Below are 20,057 nucleotides of genomic sequence, written 5' to 3'. Positions count from 1 at the left end.
ACAACCATTTTCCAGTCGTCAGAGAAATTGTCTCTGGGCTGCAGACTCAACCACAGCTCTACACATTTGTCTGTTTCAGCATATAATGACAAGATTGTGGCATTTCTTCGCCAGCCAAACATTTTTGAAATGCTGCAAGAGCGTCAGCCAAGCTTGGCAAGAAACCACGCACTCAGGTAGGGGCTGGTCCCTCATCCCTGTAACTCCAGGTCTCTCCAGCTATTAATCCAGGAGGGAAAATACCTTTATGGGGAGAGAGAGAAGGTACTTATAGTGTATTTTATTTGTGCATTTAAATTATAACTCGAATCCTTGAAACGAAGAATCCGGGGGATTCTAGTGGTCTAGGAAGCAACACAATAAGAGATAGTCATATTGTCAGGTTACACATTATTTATATGATGCTAAAATAATTTCCATTGATTTGGAGATGGCACAAAAAGGAAGCAAAACAGCTTTCATAAAAGTTTACTTATGTAAAGCATCATATGAATTATTTTTACTTTCGAAATAAAACTGTGGAGTGCTAAACCCAACATTAGATGACCATATCCAAAAGAAAGCAAAGAAGTAAACCAAAGTATCATATGTGTACTAGCTACTTAAACCCTATCGTCCTTTAGGGTCATTCTTGAACAAATAGCTCTGAAACTCAGAATCACTTTGTGTGGTACAGAAATACCCAGCCAAAGTGATACAAAGAGAAAATATTGCCTGAACTTAAACCTGCTATCGTAGTTTTCTGGAGCTACTGTAACAAAATACCATGAACTGGGTGGTTTCACACAACAGAAATTATATCTCACAGTTCTGAAAGCTAGAAGTCTGAAATCTACAGGGGAGAATCCTTTCCTTGCCTCTTTCTAGCTTTTGGTGGTTTGCTGGCAATCCTTGGCCTTCAATGTCTGCCTCAGTAGCCACATGTTGTCTCTATCTTATTTCCTCCTCTTATAAGTATGCCAGTCATCCTGGATTAGGGCCCACCTTAACTAATCACATCTTCAAAGAACCTATTTCCAAATAAATTCACATTCACAGAGCCAGGAGTTAGGGCTTGAACATATCGTTTTTGGGTGATGCAATTCAACCCGTAATACCTGCTTTCCCACCAAGATATTCAGGGGTCTCTCTCTTTTAGTTTACTACCCAACTTTTCAAAAGCTAGAGATGCATGGTGGTTGTTTTAGTTTGCTAGGCTGCTGAAAGCAGATACCATGAAAGTGGTTGGCTTAACAATGGGAACTTATTAGCTTATAGTTTGAGGCTGAGAAAAAAAATGTCCAAATCAAGACATCATCAAGTTGATGTTTTCTTCCCGGAGATGGGCTGCTGGTGATCCTTGGCTCCTCTACCACAGGGCAAGATACATGGCAGCATCTGCTGGGCTTTCTCTTCTCTTCTGGGTTTCATTGCTTTCAGCTTCTTGCTTCAGTGGCCTTCTCTCTTTCTCTGTATTCATTCAATTTATAAAGAACTCCAGTAACAGGATTAAGGCCCATCCTGAATGAGGTGGCCCACACCTTAACTGAAATAGCCTCATCAAAAGGTTCTACTTAAAATAGATTTAAACCCACAGGGATAGAATAGATTTAAGAATGTGCCTTTCTGGTATACATACAGCTTCAAATACCACGGTGTTTAAGAATATGACGTTTAAATTTTTGCTCCACTACTTAGGGACTATTGACAGAAGCATGTTGTTCAGTCCTCTCCCCTTAGTCTCTGCATCACTGAAATAGGGTCATGGTGTGGATATTGTGAAGATGCTTAAATGGGGGTTTATCTAAGGGATGAGGAAAGGCGAGAGGAATTCAGTCAATGACGGCCTCACTTCCTGTCTGGTACAGTGTTTGAATTCTGGCTGACACCTGTAATACTTCACTTTGATTTCCTCCATGAATCGCCAAAACCTTAAAATAGCCTCTTTGCCTTTCCCATCCTTGCTAATCTCTCAAGGGTGGATGGTTCTCTCTTCTTCCCCTCCACAGCCCTTCGTCAACACCTCTTTTCCCTATATTCTTACTCTTATTAGGACCAACATCTCCCCAACTGCCCATCATCCCAACCCCTGCTCTTTCTTCACCTTCACCTCTAAACCTTTACCTCCTCACCATCTCTCTTACAGCCCTTCCTTTTTCTTCTCCCTCCTAGACTGCAGTTTAGGCCCTCCTCATCTGTCCTTGAGATAAGTGGTCTCTTAGAAGATAACCCCCTCCCCACCATACTATAATCAGAGTTACCTTCTTACAGCACAAGTCAAATCGCGTCACCTCCTCCTATCAGAAAGCTTCCAGTGCTCCCAAAGTGAAAATTTGTAAGCACAATTTTCAAGATCTCCAAAGTCTGGCCCTAACCCAACTCTCCATCCTTCTAATTTTTCCACCTGATGTCTGTTATGTACCCTCCTGCCCTCACCTTTACTGAATGCCTTCTCTCACTGAGGCATCTCATTCTGTTTTGGAGGCTCAGATCAAATGTTCCCTATGTTGCAAAGACTGGTGATTCAGACAGACTTCAGTACTTCTTTTTCCTTGCTTTTATACCATTCTGTTTGCATCCGCAAGATATTTCCCCATTATCACTTGTATTATGTCATTTACTTGTGTCTGCCCACCTCACTGTAAGCTCTTTAGAGGGTGACCCATATCTTCCTTGTCTTTCTGCCCACTCCACCTCCCAGAGCCTGACCTTCTACTTTGATCAAAATAAACAGTGATTACTTTTAGAGTGAATGAAGGGTCTTTAGCATGAACAGATAAACTTTAGCATGAGTAATAGTCACTCCCATTTATATCTAACTCTTAGGAATTCTCTGTCCAAGCTTCATGACAGTGTCATGGAAAGCAATGCTATGCTGGAATGCAGTAAACCAGAAATGGAATGGCTTCCCAAAAGAGGATTTAATAAGTTGCAAGTTTACAGTCTAAGCCAATGAAAATGTCCAAATTAATGCATCCAGGAAAAGATACTTAAATTCACGAAAGCCAATGGGTCTGGAACACCTCTGTCAGCTCGATAGTCACGTGGCTGGCATCTACTGGTCCCTTGCTCCTGGGCTTCATTGCTTTCAGCCTCTGTTCCTGTGGAGGTTCCTCATTTTACTTCTCGGGGGCTGGCTTCCATCTCTCTGTTTCCCTTGGCTCTCTCCAGATTCTGGCTTACTTAACATCTCATGGCGACAGCTGTTGGGCTCCAAGCATCTCCAAACTTCCCTCTGTTCTCCAGGTGTCAGCAGTTGTGTCAGCTCCACTCTGAGCTCTCTCCAAAATGTTTCCTCTTTTAAAGGACTCCAGGAAACTAATCAAGACTTATATGGAATGGGTAGAGTCTCAACACCATCTAATCAAAAGGTGACACCTACAATTGGGCATGTCATATCTCCATGGAGATAATCTAATCAAAAGTTTCTGCCCTACAATGTTATTAAATCAGAATTGAAAAAAAATGACTGTCCTCACAAGATTGAATCAGAATTAAAATATGGCTTTTCTGGGGTACATAATACTTTCAAATCAGCACAGAAGTCATTCATTAATCGGCTGCTCTTTGACTTGCAGTACTAAAAATGTGAAAAGAATTTTCATGGGATTTGCAGTTTTGTATTATCTGAAGAGTTAATGACAAATTGCTGCTCTTGAATGTTTTTTATGTTACTGATTCCACCACTAAATAACAAGTCCACTGTTTACTTTGTGGAGGAAGTTTGAACCACCAGAGGCACTAAAGTCATATTTAAATCACTTTATTTTTAGAGTGATCTCCTGTGTAAAAGACAGGAGATCCAAGGTAAAGTATTTCCAAGGTAAAGTAAAATGATGTCAGCTCTGTTGTGTGCTATCTCTCACATTATAATAAAATCCAAGAAAACTTAAAGGTTTCATTTTTATTTGTAAACCAATAAGAGGGCAGATGTGAAATTTGTACAATTATGATTCTCCAGAGCTGAGGGTACTTGGAATCAAGGTATGTTGGAATTGGGAAAACCTTGGAAATCATCTAGTATAGAAAGTGATAACCTTTGCAGGGTCATGAACCCATTTGAGACTTTGGATGAAAGCAGTTATAGACCCTCACCCACAAATAACATAAACCTTTGCATAGTTTCCAACATTAATGGACCCCAAGGGAACTGTGGAGTCCTGATTAAGAATCCAAACATCTCATCAAAACCACAGGGTTCCTCAATAACTAACAGAAATGGACTCCTTGTGAGGCCATGGAATTAAAAAGGCAGAAAGACAAGAGCAAGAACTTGCTTTTTGGGGAGTCAAGCTCAAGGGAACCAGGAGCCCAGGCCCTCTGGCTTTGATAGGGCTTCTACGTGTCCCCTGAACCATGGTATGAGGGTGACTCAACTCTGCTTTAAATGGCCAAGAGATGAAAAGAAAACCACCTCTCCCCATGATGATGCCAAGAGGAAGAGCTGACAGCTTCTTCTCTAGTCCCCAAGATGAAGGGTGGCTCCCAAGACTCTTGTTCAGGCTATCACTGTAGTTTCTCCATCTAGGTCCCAGAGTAAGATACTGGGCTCGAGGGTGGAAGATGATTTCTCAACAAACAGTATTCACTGATCACTCCTGATCACTCAGAGGTCACACGTGAAGGGGACAATGGAGCCGGAAAACCCAGAGGTTAAGGACCTCTGTTGGCATTCAGGGGCATGATAGTGGTCCTCATCCTTGCCTTTGGTTAGTTTTCATTATGCAGGTATTCTGAGCCAGGACTGTGCATGGACTGCACACACAGTTGCAAGCAAACCTGAAAGGCCCTGCACTCATGGAACTTAGAACCTATTAAGGGCAGATGAGTTTTGGTTTTGTGTGTGTGTTTTTTTAAGCCAGAGACAAGTTAGGGTTTTATTTTCTGTTTTTCTTTTTTTTTTTTAAGCCAAATGCATAACTGCAGTGCTAAGCACCATGAATAGCATGATTAGATCAGCAATAGTGGACTGCGAGCTGGTGCATAGGAAAAGGATTCACCTTTTAGACAGCATACAGGAAAGGCTTTACCTAGTAGGTGACACTTAAAAGCTGAAACCCGAAGGATGAGAAGGGGTCATCCCAGAGACACATAAGGAGGAATTGGGGATAGAGTAAGCAAAGGCCCAAGAGACATTGATGTAGCTGAAGAATGAAAGAGGATTCAGGTGGCACAGGGGCAGAGGGCAAGGGAGAAGAGGGACCTCAGTGAGGCTGGAGAGGGAAGCCTTGTCAGCCATGGTACAGAGTTGGGATTGTATATGAGGTGCAGCAGGAAGCAACTGAAGAGATTGCAGAAGGAAAGAAAGATGATCACACTCGTGTTTTTTAAAGGAGCACCCAGGCTGCTGTGTGGAGAATAGACAGGTGTTGGTGGGGCAGGGGATGCATCAGAGTGGAGCAGGAGTGCTTTGAAGGAAGCTGTTACATAAATCTAAGGAAAAGATGTTGGTCATGCGATGATGGCAGAATATGGGTGGAGGGGAGAGAGCAGCTGGAGATGGTATTGTGTATGCAAAACAGCAGCACCTGTTAACAGCCTGGAGTGGAGGATGAGAAACAGAGAGGCATTAAAAACAGTGGCCGGGTCTGATGGTGTGATTTACCAAGACAGGAAGAGTGAGCAAGACACCGGCCTGCATCCAGGGAGGGAAGTCAGGGATTGCATTTGGGTGTTGAGTTTCAGAGGTCTTTAAGAGCATTTGTCAAGGACATGGAAGGCTAGACTGGTCTGGGCTCTGAAGAGAGCTTTGGGCTGGAATTTTCCTGATGGGCAAAGGGACAATGTAGGGGAGAGAAATGGCGGGTGTTCTTGCCCTCAGATATCTTCCTCCTTTCACATGCTTTTGAGATGGAGTCCCAGGGGCACTGAGAGGCTGAGAGCAGCAACTGTGGCCCCTCTTAGTCCACTGGGGCTGAACAAGAAGTTCATGGTGGGTAGCCGCCAGAACTCTAGAGAAGTGTGTGGAGGATTTTGACCTGTGGATGTGGTCCATGTGGGTGGTGGGACAATAGAGCTGATACTCTGGGAAGCTGATCTCTGTGACTGGAAAGGCACTTTGTCGTAGTAGAAGATGTGGCCCTTTCTGCACTTCTTCTCCCCCAGGGACCCTGGAAACAAAGGGGAGCCCTAGAATATGCTTCCCCATTCTCCATCAGCCAGGGAGGCCAGAGGTGAGTTCCTTGAGGCAGCAGTATGAGTTCATGCAGAAGCATTGTCCTTGGGAGACCATACAAGTCATCGGTGGGGCTGAAGTCAGTAAACTAGAGGAGCAGGTGCAAGAGAGTCTTCCAAGTAGAGGACTGTACGGAATTATCAGGATTTGTAGGGCAAAGCCAAAGATGTGGAGCCAAGGATGTAGAGGAAGCATGGTGGTTGGATTTTTGCCTGCGCTTCCACCTGCTTCTTGCAAAATGGTGGCTAGATAGGTCGGCTCCTTTTTTGTCCCAATCAGAGAAGCCACTGTGAATATCTCTCGGGTGTGGGGAATAATATTTTCTGCATGGGGACTTCATCTCTTCTGAGAGCGTGGCTCACAATGCATTTCTCAGTTTAATCCCATTTCATGGCTCTCCATAGAGACCGAAAAGTTTCCCTTGGCCGTTTAAAAAGTCCCGTGCCAAAGGGCGGATTAATTTATTTTGGGCCTGAAAAAATATACTATTTATGATGAAAAGCTGGAATCACGTTATTATAGCCAGAGAGAGGAAAAATGTCATGCCTGCAGTATTTTTGAAAATAGATTTTTTAAATATCATCCTTACGTTACCGTTTGGGGAAACTTAAGTGAAAGATTTATGGGATCTCTCTGTATTATTTCTTAAAACTACATGTGGCTCTAAAATTAACTCAAAATAAGAGAAGAAAGAAAAAATGTAAAATATCTTTTTAAAAAACATTCCTTAAATCTTCTCAGATTTCTGCCAAATTTCTTTAAGAAGGGCCAAAAATTCAGCTCCCTTAGAGCATACATAAAATGGAATGATTCTTGGTTATGGTATTTGTAACACTGGAATAAAAGCCAGGGGATGCAAATTAGAAAGTTACATTGCTCAAAATAAATGCTATTTATCCATAGACTTACTTGGAAGAATTTCCCAGATTATAGTTGGAGGTTGTGAAAAGGGGTCAGAAGACGTGAGTTGTGTCTAAACAGAGACGTATGGATGGATGTTTGTGCTCAGACCGGGCAGGGAACTGAGTCTCTCTTCTCAAGAGACCTCCCGCTAACCCCTTCCTCACATGAACGGTCGTTCAGCGGTGCTGTTCTCTTTCAGTTCCACTCCTGTCTTGGCTAATCAAGGACCTCAGTTTCTGTACTTTTGTGAGCCCAAGAAAAGGCAACCCCTTGTAAAACATCATGTGAACCCGCAATTAGAGTTGAGAATACCATTGAAATATGCTGCGTGGTAGGATATTGCTTGTTCAGCTACAGAAGAAGAAATTTAAAAAATGGTATTCATGTGTAAATCTCATTTTCTTTCCCACATTATTCTAGGGAGAAAATCCATTATATTCGGACAGAAGGTAGTCACGGGCTTGAAAAGTTGTCCTGTGATGCAGATCTCGTAATTTTGCTGAGGTAAGGAGCTAAGCCTTCAGACAATTCTGAAAAAGCATCTGAGGAAGATCTTCACCAGACAGTTCTCCTCCAGTACAACCAAAGTGAAAGGGGCAGGGACCAAAGCACTTTCCATTTGTACTAGACAATTCTAATGACTGTGAGGAAAATAGGGTTCACAACCTTGTAAGCCTGTCTATCTTCTTTATATTGAAAAGACTAGGGTATCAAAGCTACATAGAGAACTTGATGGAGATTTTGTTGTAGGATTAATCAAGGTTTTGTTTTGTTTAAAAAGCACTAAAAATTTGCAACATAGAGTGTGTCTATTTTTTAATACTACATCTGAATCTGACTGAGTTTGTCACTTTCTGAGAACTGTAACTTCTGTTACCCCAGGTTGTGAATTGTCTCTCCTGGACAGAGAACTAACATTTGTTTCTTTTACTTTGCAGTCTCTTTGAAGAAGAGATTATGTCCTACGTCCCCCTGCAGGCTGCCTTCCACCCTGGATACAGCTTCTCTCCCCGCTGTTCACCCTGTTCGTCACCTCAGAACTCCCCAGGTAACTTGGGCCTCGGGCAGTTCACCTCCTACAAGGTGAAGGTGGGATGAAGGCAAGCTGTATGTGTGTTCTCTCTCCCTTTCTCCTCCCTCTCTCAATTTCCTGGTCAAAGGCCCACCATCTAAACCCAAGGTCACAAACTGCCACCTGTTTGTGTACTACCTGCCACCTGTTTGGGGCTAAGAATGTTTCAAACGTGTTTAATGGTTCAAAAAATAATCAAAAGCAGAATAATACTGTATCATGCACGAAAGTTATGTAAATTTTTAAGTTTAATTGGGACCCCACCACACCCGTTCATTTCCATATTGTCCGTGGCACCCTTCCTGCTCCAGTGGCCATTTTCTAATCAATCTGCACATGCGCAACAATCAGATCAACTCTAATTACATCATCTGGGCCCACTGTGCTCATTATCCTAAACCCTGCCCATGTTTTCTCTAATAAAACTATCAAAGTTACTGCAGTTTGGGGAGACACACTTCGGGCCAATAGGCCATCTGCTCTCCTACTACACACCTAGTAATAAATTCTTTCTCTCTTTGAAACCCCAGTGTCTCAGGAATTGGTTATTGAGTGCATCAGGCAAAAGAATCCATGGCCTTTGTCTGGTAACACCTGTACATAGAGGAGGTACTTTACTAGGTTGCCATGACCTCTGGTCACCCAGTCCAGTGGAAAATTCTCAGTCTTCCTCCTGGTCATTCAGCATCTTTACTGGCTGCCCTTCTCTTAAGTACCCTCTTCAATTAGCTTCTGTGATGCCACTCCAGGCATTTCATCTACTTCCCAGGCCACGCTTGCAGGCTCATCCTTCTCTTCCTACCACTCTAAAGGCATAGTTTTAGGTTTTCTTTCATTCTTCCTCAATCGGTCTCTCTCCAATCAAACTTTAAAAAGCACCACCGTCAAAGACCAAACTCACAATCTTCTCCCATAAAGCTGTTTCTTTCTGCTCTTCCTCATCTTGTTGAATGTCATCATGGTCCATTGGTTACAAAATCAAGAATTCACCTCTCCTTCACTGCTTTTATACAACCCATTGCTTCCCATACATTTCAATCTGACCACTTCTCCCCATCGCTAATGAAGCCACTCTCATGGTGACATGCTACCTCTACCCTCATCATCTCCAGTTTTTTCTGCAGGAAAATTCATATTTCCATAACTCAGGTCACATCATATCAACCCCCATGCCATAACTTCCTCTTGCTCTTAGAATAAAATAAAAAATTTTAACAGAGTGAGAATCTGAATCTTACCTACCTCTCAAGCCTTGTTTTGCATCCCTCTGCCCCTCACAGCCTGGAACACTACTTTCCACTCTGCTACAAGATTTTTGCACATGCCAGTCCTGTATCTGGATAGCCCTTCTTCTCCCCACTCATCTCTTCTTTTTGTTAAAGAGAAGCCTTCCCTGTCTCATGCATTCTAATTCACAGCTACTCATTCTTCAGATCTTCCTCAGGGAAGCCTTCCAGACTTGGCCAGATTTTCTGTGATCTCAAAGAATTGGGTTCCTTTCCTTCATGGGTAGCAATTAGCTGAGCTTGTAACTCTATTCTCATTTTTGTGAGTATATTAGTGTCAGTCTTCTCTACATTTGTAAGCTCAGTGCCTGGAATATAGTAGGTAACCAGTATTTATTGAGTAAATGAACTCGAACTCTGATCAACTATAAAACTTGGAGAAGAATATTATTATTTTCCTTTGTGCAAACAAAATGTATATAAAGATTATAAAGCATTTATAAAGCACTCTAAGCTCTATAATAACTCTTCTCTATATAGAGTGAACAAATTACTATTACTATAAATTTTGCTTTTATGATGCAAGATAATCTAACATAAAGCTCTAAATGCTGGATTAAGCAGGTATTTATTTTAGTATCAATATCAACATAATTACAGAAATAATACAGTTCTGGCTGCTTTATTGTAGTTACAATCACTTCTTATATTTACAGCAAATTCCAAGAAAACTTAGTCTCATTTGATTTATGTTGTATTAGATTACCTAAGTACAATGAAATAAAGAAAAATGCTCATTAAGGCATTTTAAGAGAAATACAGTTTGCAATAATTGGAGTGGAAGACATAAATATTTGTTCTCATCAGAATTCATTTTCCCTTTATTACATCTTTTTCTACTTATTGTAAAAGTAACTGAGAAAGTGATGGAAATCATGGAATACTTCGTAGAGAAGAAAAAGGTCAAGACATAGCAATGTGCTCTGGTCAGCTCTTTGTCCTACCCTCGCTCCATGGATTTGTTCTTCAATAAAAAAAAGTGATGACCCTCAGAATCATGTGCTCTCTCTGCAGGTTTACAGAGAGCCAGTGCAAGAGCCCCTTCACCTTACCGCAGAGACTTTGAGGCCAAGCTCCGAAATTTCTACCGAAAACTAGAAGCCAAAGGATTTGGTCAGGGTCCAGGAAAAATTAAGTAAGCATTCTAATGCTTGGGACTAGATTTAGATGGTGGCTTTTTCTATCTGTTTTTTCCATTTACCTTTGTTATCTTTTTTGGAGACTGGATAGCCTGGTATGGTACCCAGTATGTTCCTAGAAGGGAGGCAGAAAGGAAGTTGAAAGGTGGAAGATATGAAGAAAGGAAGTTAAGAAATTGGGTGGAAGGTAGGAGGGAAAAGAAAGAGAGGGGAAGGAGAGAGAGACAGAACAGTGGATTTCAGCAAATACGTATAGTAAATCCATGGTATACCATTTCTGAAAACAAGAAATCATGAGCTAAATTAAAAATATCTTTTATTTCCTTCAAATTATTTTTGGGACGAAATTTAACTCATTTGTCAAATTAGTGAACTCTTTGTAACTTTGTAATTGGATTCCAAATATACAGTTGCTCACTGTTTCCCTTCTGAGTTTATTCACATCTTGAAAAGCCAAACACAAACTCAGTCATCCGGATTAGGAGACATTCCTATGAGTAAATCAAAAAGAATCCTATAGATTGTCCAATATGATGTAATCTGTCCAATTGTAGAAGTGTACATGTTATCTTTGTGGTCCTAATGTCTTAAAAAGTTTGTTAAAATAAGTCCATTGCTGAATTGATGCAATCTGTAGCCTTGCCCTCTCATTACTCCCTGGAGATTGGAGAGGCTAGTGGGTGACACTCTCAGCCTCGGCTCTTCCCACCCACAAAGCACTTGGCCAAAAGTCCAGAGCCTCACCACCTCATGTTGCTTCTCCTTCAGGCTCATTATTCGTCGGGACCACTTGTTGGAAGGAACCTTCAATCAGGTGATGGCCTATTCACGTAAAGAGCTCCAGCGAAACAAGCTCTACGTCACCTTTGTTGGAGAGGAGGGGTGAGGCACCCACAGCTTTATGCAGACACCCGACCATGGGCAGACCAGGTTCATGGGTGATTTTCTTGAGCAGGAACTGGGTTGGCTCTAAGCCATTGCCCAAGTTGATTCTGATCATGCTCTCCCAGGAGGTCCCTCTCTCTCCAGGTATTGCCATGCTTTACATTTTGTGTTCTTCAGAAACACTGTCCTGAGTCACTGGATCTTTACTTTTTCAGGTGGCATTCCTTTCCAAGATGCATATCTACAATTACGTACCAAAGTTTTCTTATAATGTCGATGATTTCATGGAAATCTTCTCAATCATGGAGGGCATGCTTTCCTAGGAGGCTGTATCAGAATGAGCTTGGAAGCTTTTTCCATACACACACACAGACATGCACTGTCACAGGAAATTCTTTTATACACCCCCTACCCCAAATTTGTGGTTTAGCCCCTAGATGTTTTATGGTTGAAAAAAAAATGATTAAGAAGCTGCCCTAAGAGTTCATTCATGGACATCTGGTTAAGGAGACTTCCTCAAACCAATTATTGCATCCTCATTCTCTTCAACAAATTGATACTTCCACTGGATCCATTCTGCACTCTGCTTTCCCCAGCTGCGTACTCTGAAAGAGGATACTGGAGCCTGCATAGAAACAGGTTCCCTCCACCCCGTGCCCATTCTGAGCTTCCTGGTCCTTTGCTTCTTTTCAGCCTGGACTACAGTGGCCCCTCGCGAGAGTTCTTCTTCCTTTTGTCTCAGGAGCTCTTCAACCCTTACTATGGACTCTTCGAGTATTCTGCAAATGACACTTACACAGTGCAGATCAGCCCCATGTCTGCATTTGTTGAGAATCATCTCGAATGGTAAGGCCTTTAATTTTTTTGCTTTCTTGTGTTTGAAAGTCTTTCTTAGAAGTCAGCAGCATTTTCTCAAGGACCACTAGTCTTCACCCATGACACAAAAGAAATTACTTAAAATGCTGATGATATATCAACTGCAAGCTGAGGTTGACAGAAAAATTGCCTAATAAGAAGACATAGGCCATGAATGTTGCTAATTCTATTAAAATCATGAATTCCCAGCAGAGGTTTTTGGGGTATTCAGGAATGTGAAATTCGTTGACCTTGGACCTATGGCTTTAGCATCGTGGACAGCAGCTTCTAGCTTAAGAGCTAGGATGCACAGGTGGTTCAGTGGTAGAATGCTTGTCTTCCATGCAGGAGGCCCAGTTCAGATTCCCAGACCATGCACCTAAAAAAAAAAAAGCTGGAAGTCTTATTTTACATTAAGCTGTGTCATTGGATCAGATGATTGTGAACCAACCTTCTGTCTCTAAATTTCAGCATCTCTTTGGTCCTCTTGCATTGAGGCACTCTATTACTACTTACTGATCTATGTTAAGAAGATATCAGTTCAATTCTCTGCAATTTTGTGGGCAACATACCTCAGATGTAGGTATTAGAAGTCTCCAGAAAGCTGTCTCCAGAAATCTAAGTTGCATGTACTTTTTGACTACACCCTATTTAGAACTTACCCTGCTTTCCTCTAGAGAGGCTCCTTAAAATAGAAATGGGTCCTAGGGACCACTTGTGTGGTTCTTATCTGATGGTATTTATGTATAAGGTGTTGCAGTGGCTACTTGTGTGAAGTGAGTTTTGGGGGTGATTCCTGGGCCTGTATTGTCCTTTTGTTAGTATCAGCATAACCCACCCCTGCCTAATGCTTCCAGCTGCTGGACATGCCTCTTTCTCTGCTCTAGAAGTTCTTAAGCTGAGGCAGGAGGGCATATACATCAAGTGTTTGGCACAAATAATGAAATCAAAGTCACCCTTTGTCTCTCCTTTTCCCATGTAACTTCTCAGGAAAAGGGTAGTGTCGCTGAAGAGGCAGAAACTCACAAGCAGCAGGCAAGGGGGGCAGGCAGGTGGCAATGAGGAGATTTAATCACCCTGAGAATTGAACACCATTTCAACAAGGGAACATGCTCTAACCCATCACACATGAATACCTTTGCACACAGTCTATACGAGTGCAACCCCTCAATCCTCTCTCAGGTTGCAAAAAGAACTTTAAGATATAACTTGGAGGTTGTCAATAGGAATTAGCAGCCAATAAAGAAACACTTCCATCAAATACCATACCATATAGGACCATGTTAGGTGTTGTGGAGAATAGCATCAATAATTTAACAGTTATCTATGAAGTACACACTATGTGCTAGGAGGATATGAAGCTGAAATGAGCAAGGTCTCTTCCCTCAAGGAGCAGCTGTGAGAGGTACATATGAGTAAAGCAACAATTACAGTACAATTATTTAAATGCTAAGTTATGCCTACATATTCAGGCATACACATACATATGCCTGAGATACCTATATAAGCCTGAGAGTTTTATTCATTTACAAAGCAAAGGTCTCACTTAGCCCAAAGTGAGGGGTGGGAGGTGGAGAAATAAAACCAACAGATCTTATAAAAAGGAGGAAATGCTTACAGCCAATCATGAGGGATAGTTGAATAGAATTTTCAGCAGAAAAAGGAAGAAAAGACCTGTCAAGGAGCCAAAAATGGAGGTAAGAATATAAAAGCATGAAAGGAAATGGAATCTTCAGCGGATCTTGCAGATGGATCAGGCAGAGAATGAGGTTATATTGGAAAACGGTGCTCAAGATGTAGTTGGGAGTCAATTCACAAGTATCCTGTATGGAAAACATCTGGATTTGTATTTTTCAAAATTAAATCTTACCACAGCATGAAGAATACATTTGAGAAGATAAGACAGGAAGCAGCAAGACCAGTTACAAGACTGTTAATAAGTCAAGGGTGAGAAGTAAGGAGGGACAAAAACTAAGGCAGAGGCAGTGTCAATGGAGAGGAAGGGATTAGATTTGGGCATCAAATGTCAGAGAGAGAAGCGATTGAACTAATTGGTTCTCCAAGTGAACGTGGAGGTAAGGGAGAGAGAGAGGAATGTAGAATAAAGCCAAAGTATATGGTTGTACAGTTGGGTGGCTTGATAATCTTAACTGTGATAGGGGTTATATGAAGTAGATGTGACACAGAGGAGGAAAAATTCACTCTTTGACATGCTGAGTTTGCAGCTTCTGAGATATCTTCATCCACAACTGGAAATATAGAGGCGGTTAACAGGAGAGAGTCTGGGCTGGAAATTGGGATTTGGGAAACACCAATATAGAGCAAGTAAAGGAGATGAGGCCACTCAAAGCCTGTGCAGTTGATGAAAAGAGTGGGGAGGAAAAATTCACTCTTTGACATGCTGAGTTTGCAGCTTCTGAGATATCTTCATCCACAACTGGAAATATAGAGGCGGTTAACAGGAGAGAGTCTGGGCTAGAAATTGGGATTTGGGAAACACCAATATAGAGCAAGTAAAGGAGATGAGGCCACTCAAAGCCTGTGCAGTTGATGAAAAGAGTGGGGGCCTAAGAAGAGTGCTGGACAACATGGAAATATAGGGGATGGGTAGAGTGAAGGAATCCTGGAGGAAACCTAAGGAGTGTGCAGAAAGACCCAGGCATACAGGGAGTACCATGTCCTATGGAGAAGACCTGCTCTTGGTAACAGGGAATGCAGTCTGTGAAATGGTGGTGGCTGGAGGGAGTGTGTAGGCAATAGAATGGGGTTTTCAAGGGTTCTGGCAAAGGAGTGAGAGGATAAAGCTGTTATGGGGTTAATGTGCCCCCAAAAAAGTTATGTTGAAGTCCTCACCCCCAGTACTTCAGAATATGACCTTATTTGAAAATAGGGCCATTGCAATTGGAATTAAGTTGAGATCATACTGAATATACATGGCAGTGTTAAGTGTTAGAGGAGTGTGATGTATGCAACCTACTTTCAAATATTTAGAAGATAGATAGATGATAAATAGACAGAGGAAGATAGAGTGGATAGATACATAGATATAGGTAGAGAAATGATAGTACAAATGTGGTGAAATGCTAATAGTTGGTAAATCTGGAATCTGGGTATCTGAGTTAGGTGTTATGTTGGAGTTCTATGTATTACTTCTGTATTATTTTTGCCACCTTTCTTTAAGTTTGGAATTACTTCAAAATAAAATGCTTCAAAAATAAAACCAGGGCAGTGCAATGGTGGCTCAGTGGCGGAATTCTTGCCTGCCATACCAGAGACCCGGGTTCGGTTCCCTGAGCCTGCTCATGCAAAATAAATAAATAAGTAAATAAAACAAAAAATAGATGAGGTCATCTACTCCAGTGTGACGGGTGTCCTTATAAGAAGAGACAGAGAAAACACGAGAGAAGACAGCCATGTAACGACAGAGGGAGGGATTGAGGTGATGCAGCTGTAAGCCGTGGGAAGCTGAGGAGTACCAGTCAACCACCAGAAGCCGGAAGAGGCAAGCGAGAAGTTTCCCCTGCAGAGTTCAGAGGGAGCACGGCCCTGCCAACTCCTTGATTTCCAACTTCCAACCTCCAAGTCTCTAAGACAATAAATTCCAGAACTTTGAGCCACCCAGTTAGCAGTTCTTTAGTTACGGCAGCCCTAGGGAATGAAGACAGATGCTTAGGCCATCAAGAGAGTAAAAGTGGTCAAGAGATTTGATGACCAAGGGAGCCACTGTACCCTCTCTGTACAGTGGCAGAGGGTAACAAGCATAAGGACCAGAGTATGACTGGTGGACTTGATGCTCTGAAGGTTACCTCAGAGTAAAAAATGCTTCAGCACAGACACAAAATAAGGCCACAGGTGAGGGCCTAATGAAAAGGCACTGAAGACAGTGGATTTGTGGGTTTCACAGTCCCTCACTTTTCCCGAGTAAGTGAGCCTAGCCAGCTGCCTTACATGCCTCTTCAACCCAGAGCATGCATCACTAGCCTCAAGGTGCTAAAGAGGCTCTATAAATATATCAATTCAGCTTCCTTGCATTGGGAAAGGAAATTATATGATACAAGGATATGTTACCAGATGAAGGCCATGGATTCTTTTGCCCAATGTGCTCAATAACTAATTCCTGAAACCCCAGGGTTTCAAACAGAGAAATAGTTTATTAGTAGTTGCATAGTAGGACAGCAGATGGCTTAGCAGCCCAAAATCTGTCTTCCCAAACTGCAGTAATTAGGATCGTTTTATTAGAGAAAGGATGGGCAAGGTTTAGAATAATGAGCACTGCGGCCCCAGATTATGTAGTTAGAGGTGATCTGATTATTGAGTATGCGCAGATTGATTACATGCTTAGTCACAGAACATGTCTAAGAAAATTGCACGATTAGGTACAGGTGACTTGTAAGTTAAAGTCTAAGCTACTGCGCATGTCAGGCAGGCCGATTTTGGTTAGTTCCAGTCTCAGTTATCTAGATAACTTTGGATTTGGGGTGGATGAGTTCTGGGCTGACCCAAAACCCTTCATTAATAAACATTAGGGGCTGTCTTTAGTGATTACAAGACTGGGTAACTGAGAACAAATGAAGGTTAGTCACAAGGTTTTTGCAATCACAGGGGAGAAGGTAAGGGCTGTACCGTCATTATCAGAGATCAAGGCAGCTGGATTACAATTTAGAAACTTCAGGAATTTCCCTCTTCCTACTCCAATCTACCAGAAAGCAAAAAGGAATCTCTATATCATGATTCAGTAATCGAAATTGTCCCTTAAATCCAGATTTCTTGGTTACAGATATTGTGAGTGTAAGACTTGGCGGAACTCTCTGACCATAAACGTCAAAGGTTCACAAGTGCCAGCCCTCGGGGTGCTAGTTAATTGCCGTCTTTCTGTTGCTTGAGGACTTCACCCTTCATGTCAGCACCCTGACTTTCACCCCCTGAACTGTCTGCTCCTGTTGAGAATATTTGCTCTCTATCCTTAACCAAAAATGTAGGTCAGTTTCTGAACCAACGAGAAAGCCAAACAACACGTGTGGCTTCCTTTCGGTGATGGGCAGGCTCCCCCTGGCTGGAAGCGCCTACTCTGAGCAGCCGTTTCCCACAGTCGTTGGCTGCTGGAAAGCTAGGGAATACAGAGCAAGCCCAGACATCTCCAGAGTGACTGATCAGCGTCAGATGGGATCAGGAACCTTCCCAAGGAGTGGATTGTCCTCTAAGCAACACCTCAGAATTCCTGAGAGGGGGTTGCTACTTTTCTTTTGACCATTGCCACACCGCTGCGTAAGCTTGAGGCTACCTGGGCAGACTTTTCTTTAGCTTTGAGCAGGAAGATTTTATGGGGTTTTGGGGTATCTTAACTAAACAACAAAGCCACTGGACTTATTTTGCTTTTTTATTTCCCTGCTATGAACCTTCTTTGTGCGTTATGGGTAATGATTTACAAAGAAAGTTCTCAAGTCTCATATTTCCTGTGCCTGTGTTTACCTGTTAAGCTCTTTGCCCAGTAATTCAGTGAAGGGTGCATAGCAGGGCTCAGACCCATATGAAGTCTGCTCTGCTTCTCATACAAAATTTCGGCAGCAAGTGGGTGCTACGCTGCCTGCCTGAAGATTCTGTCACTTGCTCCTGCTCCCAGGAGGTCAATGACACTGAGGAAACCGGAATCACAAGTCCTCAGATCTGATTTCCCATGGCCTATGGCTGCGCTGGATGCCATTTCATTGCCAGCGGGATGGGCTTGGCTGTAGACAACCTCAGATCGCATGTGTCCAACGACCCACCTTCCTTACTCCACAAGACACTTTATCACACGATTCACACAGGCGAGGAGGAAGATGACAAGTATCTTTACCCATACATCACTAATAAGAAAACACAGGCATAAAAGATGAAAACACTTATTGTGGTCACAGCCCTGACTTTGCAAGGCTGGGAAGTTAAGAACCTCATGGAGCCCTCGATCACAGGACAAGCCAGGACAGGATTCAGTCTGAGAGCAGGCGCGAAATGGATTCGCTAACATCCACCCCTTCTCTGCACTGAGAAAACCAGCACCTCAGACTGGAAACAAACATCAAAAAAAACTAGTCAGTTTTAAAGGCTTAAACCTTCCTCTGGATGGAAACATTATTTGGGTGTGGCTGGAGAAAACATTTTTGTGCTGGTCATTTTTATCTTTTTATTTTATTTTATTTTATTCTGATTCTTTATCCTTCACCAGTCTTCTGTGTCCCATACTCATTTGTTCTGTCTGACTTCCCCCTTGGAAATAAGCTCTATGAGAACAAAGACTGCTCTCTTACTTTACTCCATCCAGTACGATGCCTGGCCCTTCTTAGGGGTTCAGAAACATTTTTTTTAATTGCATGTTGGGTGCATAAATGAGTATTCTTCCACCAGTTATGCCTTTAGTCAGGGTTGTTTAGTAAATAAACTGAGTGCTCGTTCCTTCCATCTGAAGTAAATTGTTCAAAGTTCACATTTTTCTTTATTGCCTGTGCTTCTAAATTTCTTGCACCATCAGTGACAAATGCATGGGTCTCTTAGGAGCTCTTCCCTCTTGGTCACTGGCTTGCCTTGATGCACAAGTGCCACTGGTGACTGAAAGGCCCCTGTTCTAGTCTGCTAGCTGCCAGAATGCAATATACCAGAAATGGAATGGCTTTTAAAAAGGGGAACTTAATAAGTTGCTAGTTTCTCGACCTTTCTCAAGGCTGAGAAAATGTCCCATTTACAACAAGTCTATAGAAATGTCCAATCAAAGGCATCCAGGGAGAGATATCTTGGTTCAAGAAGGTTGATGAAGTTCAGGGTTTCTCTCTCAAGTGAGAAGGCACATGGCGAACACAGTCACAGTTTCTCTTTCATCTGGAAAGACACATGGTGAACACAGTCAGGGTTCCTCTCTCATCTGAAAGGGCACATGGCAGACGCAGCAGCATCTGCTAGCTTCTTCTCCTGGTTACTGGTTTCATGAAGCTCCCTGAAAGGCATTTTCCTTCTTAATCTCCTAAAGTCACCAACTGGTGGACTCTGCTTCTTATGGCTATGTCGTTATGCTCTGCTCTCTCTGAATATCTTATTCTCCAGAATATTTCCTCTTTTATAGGACTTCAGAAACTAATCAAGACCCACCCGAATGGGTGGAGACATGTCATAACCTAATCCAGTTTAACAATCACTCTCAATTACAATTACAGTTTCAAACATAAAAAGTTGAATAGGGATTAGAAGAAACAGCTGCCTTTACAAAATGGGATTAGGATTAAAACATGGCTTTTCTAGGGGACATACATCCTTTCAAACCAGCACAGCTCCTGTCTTCTTCTTGAGGCTTACCTGGGCTGCTTCTGCTCTAACAGCCTCTTCCTGGTTAGGCACTAGCTGAGGAACTCAGGGAGAGGCCTCTGATACCGCGTCCTTCCCCTAAAAGTTTCCTTGGCTCAGGCCCCATGAGATTCTGTCCCTACTTCATGTTCACTGTGTGGCAACTACACAGTTACTGGGGCAGGGCCAGCTAAATCAAAAGCTCTGCACAACAGGGTGTACTGATTCCACCTGCTTCTCCTTTTTTCCAATCAGATGTTGAGAGACACCAGTATGAGTACATATAATGAAGTTCCTGTATGGGAGAAGGAAATCCAATTTTTTGCCTTCAATAAGAAGAGACTGATTTAGTTTTCTGGCTGCTAAAACAAATACCATGCAGTGGGTTGGCCTAAACAAGAGGAATTTGTCAGCTCACAGTTTTGAGGCTGGGAAAATCCAAAATCAAGGTG

At 42.4% G+C, this 20,057-nt stretch overlaps 1 protein-coding gene across 2 annotated transcripts in view; it reads left to right on the top strand.

The window, feature by feature from the left end:
• HECW1 (HECT, C2 and WW domain containing E3 ubiquitin protein ligase 1) overlaps window positions 1-20,057 on the top strand; it is a 257,016-nt gene that overhangs the window by 196,030 nt on the left and 40,929 nt on the right. For both annotated transcript variants that reach the window (XM_077119360.1, XM_077119358.1), the window contains 6 exons: window positions 80-176; window positions 7,478-7,561; window positions 7,996-8,105; window positions 10,430-10,550; window positions 11,323-11,436; window positions 12,133-12,285. In XM_077119360.1, coding sequence (XP_076975475.1) covers window positions 80-176; window positions 7,478-7,561; window positions 7,996-8,105; window positions 10,430-10,550; window positions 11,323-11,436; window positions 12,133-12,285 — 679 coding nt within the window. The remainder of the gene's footprint in view (window positions 1-79; window positions 177-7,477; window positions 7,562-7,995; window positions 8,106-10,429; window positions 10,551-11,322; window positions 11,437-12,132; window positions 12,286-20,057) is intronic.

Source organism: Tamandua tetradactyla, chromosome 1 (genome assembly GCF_023851605.1).
Source record: "Tamandua tetradactyla isolate mTamTet1 chromosome 1, mTamTet1.pri, whole genome shotgun sequence".
NCBI classification, from domain to species: Eukaryota; Metazoa; Chordata; class Mammalia; order Pilosa; family Myrmecophagidae; genus Tamandua; species Tamandua tetradactyla.
Note: the sequence above shows the minus strand (reverse complement) of the source record. Positions and strands in the feature narration are given on the sequence as shown.